Raw genomic sequence first — 7597 nt, forward strand, 5'->3', positions numbered from 1 at the left:
TATCATTAAATCACTTTCTAGATAATTATTAATTTTTTATTTTTATAAAACCGGTGATATGACTCAGTTTTTAACGGGATCCATTTCTAAATTAGCATTTAAATTTTTAACCAGTGCAGAGTGAATTCAATTCAATTCACTCTGCACATACTGTAATGGAGAATAAATGGTGTCGAATACAGACAATAAAAAGTATTAATTTTTTATTTTTTTGTAAAATCGACTCAATTTTTAATGGGGTCCATTTCTGAATTAGCTTTAACATAATTCCGCCTACAAAACCAAACAGACAAATAGATAGATTACTAGTGGTGGAGGAAAGCAAGCATTGATTTTAGCAATGGATCCTAGATTGTTTAATGCAGCTTTCACAGGAGATGTGAACGCTTTGCTAGAATTAATCCAGGAAGATCCTCTCACTCTCCATACCGTAACAGTCACCACATCAAACACACCATTGCATGTTGCTGCACTTCTTGGTCATGCTCAGTTTGCCATGGCAGCGATGCAAAATTGTCCTGGGTTAGCAGATGAACTTAACCAACAAGGTTTTTCTCCCATTCATCTGGCCTCGGCAAAAGGTCACTGGGAGATAGTGAGGGACATGCTGATTCGTCGACCTGATCTTGCTCTTATAAAAGATGAAGATGGAAAGAATCCTCTTCACACTGCTGCCACAAAGGGGAGAGTACAAGTGTTGAGAGAGGTCTTTTCGATTGCATCAGCGCAAGAGCTTACTCCGAAGGGTGAGAATGCCTTGCATGTTGCCGTTAAACATAATCAACACAAGGCATTGGAGACTTTGATTCAGCTTGCTAATCAAATACAAGTTGGAGATGAGCTTGTCAATGCCAAAGATGAAGATGGCAACACCGTGCTTCACCTTGCCTGTGCTGCAAAAAACTCAAAGGTATGCTGTTTGCTAGTCTTCTGAATATAGCTCAAATGATAATTTGCTGTTCCTTTTTTGTTTGAACATTGACATTGACCTTTTACTTCTTATGGCATCGATATAGTCTTCTCAACTAACAGATTCCATTAACGATACTTTGGACCAACTAATAATACGCATTTATTTGCAGCAGATAGTAAAGCTTCTTGTATCAGATCAGACTAATGTTGAAGTGAATGCGGTTAATTCAGAAGGTCTTACAGCATTAGATATTTGTGTAACATCAATGGCAGGTTCTAATGAACTGGAAGAAATACAAGAAGTGCTTCGAAGTGCCGGAGCAGAGGTGTCCGGGAGGCTAGTTCAAGCTGTTGTCAGTAACCAACGACAACAAGCATTATCAAGAGAAGATCGGTCCTTGACTTCAAGAAACTATACTGATTCACTGAGGAACGGTATTGGTGTTTTAGCTGTATTGTTTGCCACATTATCTTTCCAATTGGGAATGAATCCTCCCGGAGGTTCTTGGCAGGATTGGGGCTCGAGTACCACCCCAAATTTTCTTAATGTCACACACAAGCCTGGAAAATCCATAAGTTGGGAACTACAAAAAAGTGAAGCCCTTACTTTTTTCCTAGCGAATGCAATTTGCTTTTTCACATCGTTAACAATCCTTGTGTTCTTGGCATTAACTGAAGTTTCAAACCACGTTGCGTTATTCAAGAAGAGTCAGCAATATTGGAACTTTATGTTGCGTACATTATTTGGATCTCTCTTGGGTGCTGCTGCTGTAGAATTTATAACGGGAATGGCTCTAGTTACAGACACTAAATATGCTTCCAACATTTGTGCTCCAGCTGGGATCGTGATTGCTTACTGTTTTCTGGTTGCATTCTTTGTTTTGCCATTCTGCTGGTTTGTCCGTGGAAGGCTTTCAAGGTGAATAGAGAGAAACATTGGCGTTGAATACAGTCTACTCTCTTTCATGTTTGTCAATATCATGCTAATTATGTTTTCATGTTGGAAAATGATTCATTACCAGCATGATGTTATATTGTTGATGAACAGAGAGAGAAATTGGTGTAAAACGTTCACATTGAGCTAGTAGATCCCTACTGTTCTTTTATAGTTCTTCTATAACTGTATTTCGTAATCTCGATCTATTGCTGAGCACAGTTTCATGTTTGTTAATTATGTTTTCATGTTAATATATTTGATGGCTGAGCATCATAAGATTTCTCCGTAGATTTCATAGATTGGTTGGTGAACTCTGAACTATGAAGTGTGGGTTTGGGCAATATGATAGTTCCTGCGATTGCAAAGTGACTATAGGTATTTTTCCTTAACAAAGGTTATAAGAGACAGTTTTTAGTGGGATTTATGTAACACTATCTGGTGCATTGATAACATAAATATTTTCAAAATGGCAAAATACAATTTCAACCCCATCTCACTAATGGGTTGGTGTCGATTTTTGGTGTTTCTTAGGTAGCAATCAATTATTTTTCTAAGATAAAAGGATAGGAAACAGTGAAAATATAAACGTGTTTAGTCGAACAAAAAATATAAAAACACATCAATTTTTAAAATAAATTTATGTATTTTCAAAATATGAGATACATAAATGATATATTTTCAAAAACAATATTTTTTATTTTTTATTCTTAAAATATCCTTGTAAAAAATTCTAAATTCAAAAATCATCTAAGATATATAAAAACAAAAATGATTATTATTATAGTTTTAAAACCCAACTCAAATTCAATTTAGAGCAAAGCCCTGATCACTGGTCAAGGCCTGAGTCACGGGTCAGGTTGACCCGATCAACATAATAATAAAAGTGGTTATTATTATATTTTTAAAAATCAATTTGAAGGTCAATTCGAGTTAATCTGGGTTAACATAAGAATAAAAACAATTATTATCATAATTTTAAAATTCAATTTGGGAGTCAACCTATGGCAAAGCCCGGGTGTCAAATCAAGAGGTCAACTTGGATTGACTCGGGTCAATGTAAGGATAAAAGTTGTTATTATTATAGTTTTAAAACCCGACTTAAAGATTAACTGGGGTAAGGTCCGGATCATGGGGCGAGAGGGTGAACCTGAGTTGCCTTGAGTCAACATATGGATAAAATTGATTGTTATCATAATTTTAAAACTTGATTTGAAAGTCAACTCGATGCAAGGTTCAAGTCACAGGTTGAGAATATCAACTCAATTAACCTAAAAAATAATAATCAAACCAACCTTGTTTTGACCAAAAATAATTAAAAAAATCAACAGGTTTTTGGCTCATGTTTTATCTCAAGTCAACTCGGGTTTTTGACATGATTGAGTTGAGTCAATCCTTCCTCTATTTTTTCTTAAACTCAGACCAACCCAAACCTAAGTTCAGCCCGAATTTGGGGTTAACCCTACTAGGTCAATTCTGGTTTTATAGATAGAGTTATTATAATATTATTAATTTCAACACTCCATATAAATTAAAAAAAATAGTTTTTAATAATTTTTAAAAAATATATAAGTTTGACAATAATATATATTAAAGGTAAAATAGACTTTTTCATATTTATTTTTGTCTTATCTATCGTAATCAAACAGGATATAAAGATATTCATTTTATTTTATACATCACTATTAAACATAATTGTATTTTTATCTCATTTTTTATCTTGTCTTCCCTGTTTCTGCTATTTTTTTTTATCTCAAAACAATAACTAAACACTCCCTTAGTTTTAGTTTGTAGACAGTTTTTTTTCTTGGGCTAAGGTGTTATTTGAAATTGCGTTCCAAAATGATGATTAATTAAAATTAAAAAAAATTAAAAAAGTAAATATTTTAATATATTCTTTAAAAAAAACCACATAAAAAAATAATTATTATTATATAACCAGTGGAGATTGGAGGGTGAGCTCTGAACTCTGAAGAGGTTTATGGGGACCCAAATTGCAAAGTTTAGGGCCTCTAAAACATGCAAAATGTCTGATCTCGTAAATGATTTTTGATGTCTCTTTTGCATTCCCTCTCTCGAGTCGGCCGTGTAGATTTGCTATACATTCTATAATCTAGGTCGTGAAGGCTCCACACCTTATCTATGCTGGATCATTCATGGCGTCTTTTTGTAAATAACTCGCTGTAGATAAATAACGTATTTTCCAATTACAGACTTATAGTTCATTCATCCTTGCTTATGCTACCAAAATGCAAATGATAGTATCATCGCCCCCATGTTTTTAAAACTTAACTTCAGTTTGGTGCGCTAGAAAACTTAAAACTTAAATTGATTTGAGTTTGTAATTAAACTGGATAAATTATTAATCTAGTAAAATATAATTGATTCGATTGAGTTTTTAAAGATTTGATTAAATGTTTTAACCTGATTGAAATGTTATCAAGCCAACATCATGAAAAAAAAAATTGTTGTTCCAGTAGAACTAATCCAATTTAACTCGATAAATCACGAGTTAACCTAATAATTCAATTCAATTATTCAAATTCTTTTTTGGTGTCTCCAAATACGACTTTGATGGCTCATTGCAGTAATCTTTGGTATCCACTAAAGGTTAAGTATTTAATTCCCAAATCCCAAGTATTTGTCTAATGTTAGGTCATGACGGGTATTAAATTCAGTTCTCCCTACCTCCACGTTCGAGGAATACTCTCTTGGCTGATAGTATGGGTGTCTTGGTTGTTCCGAGCTATTCCTTTCGTGCTTCTTCGAGTGTACCAAGAAGAACAGACCAGTATACATCTGCGAGTCAAAAAGAAAAGAAGATGGAAATGGGATTAGGGGATTTTTGTTCCTTTTTCAGTTTTCTCCTATGGTAAGAAAGGGACCTTTGTCGATAGGAAAGGAGTTGCTGCGCGTAAAGAAAGAGATAAATATTCAAGAAGATTGAGGCAACGGTATCTGCATATCACTCTCCTTTAGTTTGTTGCACGATCCAAATTCAGGTCATGGGTTCGGAGGCTAGTGGTGTGGTGGTGGTAGCTAAAAAAGTAGCCATTGGTTTTTTGGTGATCTGTTTATGGATTAATTCTTTTTGGTGACGCACCGTTGTCCCATCTTTTCATTTAGGAGGAGCCCCATTTGTAACTTCTTGGACCTCAGGCAGTGAGCCAATTGTTGGTAGGAGTTACAAGTTGAACCCCCTGGCTCCCAGCCCTCTGTAGTCTTGTATCCTCCGTGAGCATCACTGAGCTTCTCAAAGCGCACATGATCACCCCATCTACATGCCTCTTGGATGAACTTTCAAGCTGGGAAAGAGAACTCTATGCTTGCTATAGATATAGAGAAATGATTCTGTAGCACAAGTTTGATTCTGGAAACAAGAATTTACTTGTAAACACAGCAAGAGAAAGTGAGGATAGTTAATCCCCTCAAGAACTTGACTCGTGATTCGGTAAATTTTGTACCCTCAAAGATCAAATATATCAAATTTCCTTCCCAAAACTCAATCTGTATAAAGCATACAATCGGTATCCAAAATATTGGTTTTCCTACTTGCACATAGAAGATGCTGTGATGTAGTGTGATCTGAAGATGCTAAATAGAATACCGATAGTAAAAGAAAGGAAAGAAAATGAGCAACTGGAAGACAAATTCAGGAGTTCACATGATAAAGCAAATATTGTCACTGAAATATACATGTAGTCTGAACATGCCTTCACATATACACGCGGAACAAAGTCACCAGGCAAATTTAAAAAAAGAAAAAAACAAAACAAAGGAAAGGAAAGGAAAGGAAACATCCGCACTTCATATCCAAATTTTGTGTGCGTAGGCCCTATGATTAGCTAGAAATCAAGGGGGTTGATTCTGGAACTTCGCCAAACACCTTAGCAATCTTCTCAGTAGGCACCAGGGGCAAATATGAGGATACCCTGTATCCCTTCTCTGCTGTGCTGACAACAGTTTGATTGTACTTCTCAGAGCAAAAGGCTGCAGTTGGCACAACCACCTGGGCCACTTGAGGGAAGAGGGGGAGCTTATTGAGCTTGCGCCAGGCAGAGACAGCAGCCTGTTCCGCCTTCGGCTCGTACTTGGAGTAGAGTTCCTTGGCTGTAGGCTCGTACTTGGCATACACAGTTTTCGCCAATTCAGAGGCTGTTCCTTTCACACCAGAGCGCTGAACTTCAGAAGCCACTGCTCGAGCTGCCACTGGAGCATTTTGAGCTGCTGAAAGGGCTTGGAATGACACCTGCTTGACAAGTGGGGGCACATGGGTGTCCAGACTAGTGACAGATTCATCCACCTGCAACAATAGAAAGTTTCAATTCACACAGCAATTCTTGAAAATCTTGCGTGATTAATTGCATAAGCCTAAAGTCAATTCTAGCATCATAAGGTATAAAAATATACAGAAAATCAGATCATAGACTAATCAGATCATCTTCACAGAGGCATAGCATTCTTTGAAATCTTCAAAAAGCAAGGTCTTTAAGAGCAACCAATCTGGTTTGCAGTTGCGCAATCTTAACTATCTGATGACTGAACAAAATGAGAGAGACGATTATATGGATGAGCAAGATTATGAACCACACCATACATTAGGTCACAATTTTCATCAGAATGCCCTCTACACAAATTTATGAACACTCACCTTCGGACAAAGCATAAACAATGTCCACAAATGCAACTAAACTCAAATGAAGAATCTGGAGAACACAGAGAGCATCAAAACATTAAAAAAAAAAAAGTGCACACTGCACTCAAATGAAGAAAGCGATATGCAGAGAATTGCCTAATCAGAAGGCATAAATTGGAAACTCCGATGGTTTTTTATTCTCGTGGATCCCAAGATTAAAGAACCCAATTTCTCTGCGGATTCAAAGAGGATCCCTTGTGGATTCAAGGGCTGCATGATGGATTCTAGGTTCTCTAACCCTTTTACATCAATTTCTAACAAATTCGGGTTCAATATCAGAATTCAAGATCTTCACATCTAAGCAATATTTCGAAACCAACAAGGCCCAGGTCCTTCTATCAACATCAGCCTCACCAACAATACTCACCATATCACAATAACCTAACATATTATCGTATCTTTTATCAAAATCACATGCAATCAACATGGTAGTACAGAAATGTAAAAATAAATAAAAAAATCCCATATCATATAACATGATTAGAATCACAAATTCGTGTCAGGCAATATGCATATCATTAAGCATAACGTGGGCTATGGCTTATCATGTTCAATCAAATAAAGAAACCTCAAAACTCACCTTACGATCAACAAATTTGAGAACTTCAATAGGAACATCGCGAAACTTATCATAAACAAGTCCAACAACACTCTTAACCGTCCCCTCAACAGTCTCCACCCCAGGCTTCAACGGACCAGCCTTGTCCTTGGCATAAATATACAGGTTCGTGAACGTCAACACAGCATGCACTGCAGCCACTTGCACAAATTGCAAGTACTTCAGCCTCCTCTCTTCCTCCTCTCTAGCCTTCAAAAAACAAAGCAAAATCAATCAAAACAAAATCCCAAGAACCCAATTTCAACAAAGTTTTTTAAAAAAAATCCTTACCAATTGCTGTTGCATGTTGACATCATTTTCAGCCATGACGAGAGAGTCCTTCGTTGTGTGAGAAAATTAATCAGAAGGGTCTTCGAAGCCTGAGAAAAATAAGGTTTTCGATATTTGTAAAGGGTTCGATGAGAACGAGGAATGGTTAAAGAAGGGAGGATTTTCT

The 7597-nt window shown here is 36.4% G+C and overlaps 2 protein-coding genes across 2 annotated transcripts; one reads left to right on the forward strand and one right to left on the reverse strand.

The window, feature by feature from the left end:
• The first annotated feature begins 280 nt into the window (after positions 1-280).
• LOC18108957 (ankyrin repeat-containing protein BDA1) lies at positions 281-2083 on the forward strand. Its single transcript, XM_024593505.2, has 2 exons — positions 281-910; positions 1086-2083. Exons 1-2 carry the CDS (start codon positions 341-343, stop codon positions 1833-1835), a joined length of 1320 nt encoding a protein of 439 aa, XP_024449273.1. The 5' UTR covers positions 281-340; the 3' UTR covers positions 1836-2083.
• Positions 2084-5486: 3403 nt separating this feature from the next.
• On the reverse strand, positions 5487-7597 carry LOC7481735 (REF/SRPP-like protein At3g05500). The gene is made up of 3 exons (XM_002319484.4): positions 7432-7597; positions 7123-7350; positions 5487-6149 (listed from the first exon to the last, which is right to left on the reverse strand). The coding sequence occupies exons 1-3, from the start codon at positions 7465-7467 to the stop codon at positions 5688-5690; spliced, it is 726 nt and encodes a 241-aa protein (XP_002319520.1). The 5' UTR covers positions 7468-7597; the 3' UTR covers positions 5487-5687.

This window comes from Populus trichocarpa, chromosome 13, assembly GCF_000002775.5.
Source record: "Populus trichocarpa isolate Nisqually-1 chromosome 13, P.trichocarpa_v4.1, whole genome shotgun sequence".
Lineage (NCBI taxonomy): Eukaryota > Viridiplantae > Streptophyta > Magnoliopsida > Malpighiales > Salicaceae > Populus > Populus trichocarpa.

Bases quoted from the DNA above. Each gene is read 5' to 3' on its own strand.
- LOC18108957 (XM_024593505.2), top strand. From the start codon at position 341: ATGGATCCTAGATTGTTTAATGCAGCTTTCACAGGAGATGTGAACGCT. The intron at 911-1,085 runs GTATGCTGTTTG...TATTTGCAGCAG, and splicing joins GTGCTGCAAAAAACTCAAAG to ATAGTAAAGCTTCTTGTATC.
- LOC7481735 (XM_002319484.4), bottom strand. From the start codon at position 7,467: ATGGCTGAAAATGATGTCAACATGCAACAGCAATTG. The intron at 7,351-7,431 runs GTAAGGATTTTT...TGTTTTTTGAAG, and splicing joins TCAACATGCAACAGCAATTG to GCTAGAGAGGAGGAAGAGAG. The intron at 6,150-7,122 runs GTGAGTTTTGAG...CTATTGTTGCAG, and splicing joins TCAAATTTGTTGATCGTAAG to GTGGATGAATCTGTCACTAG.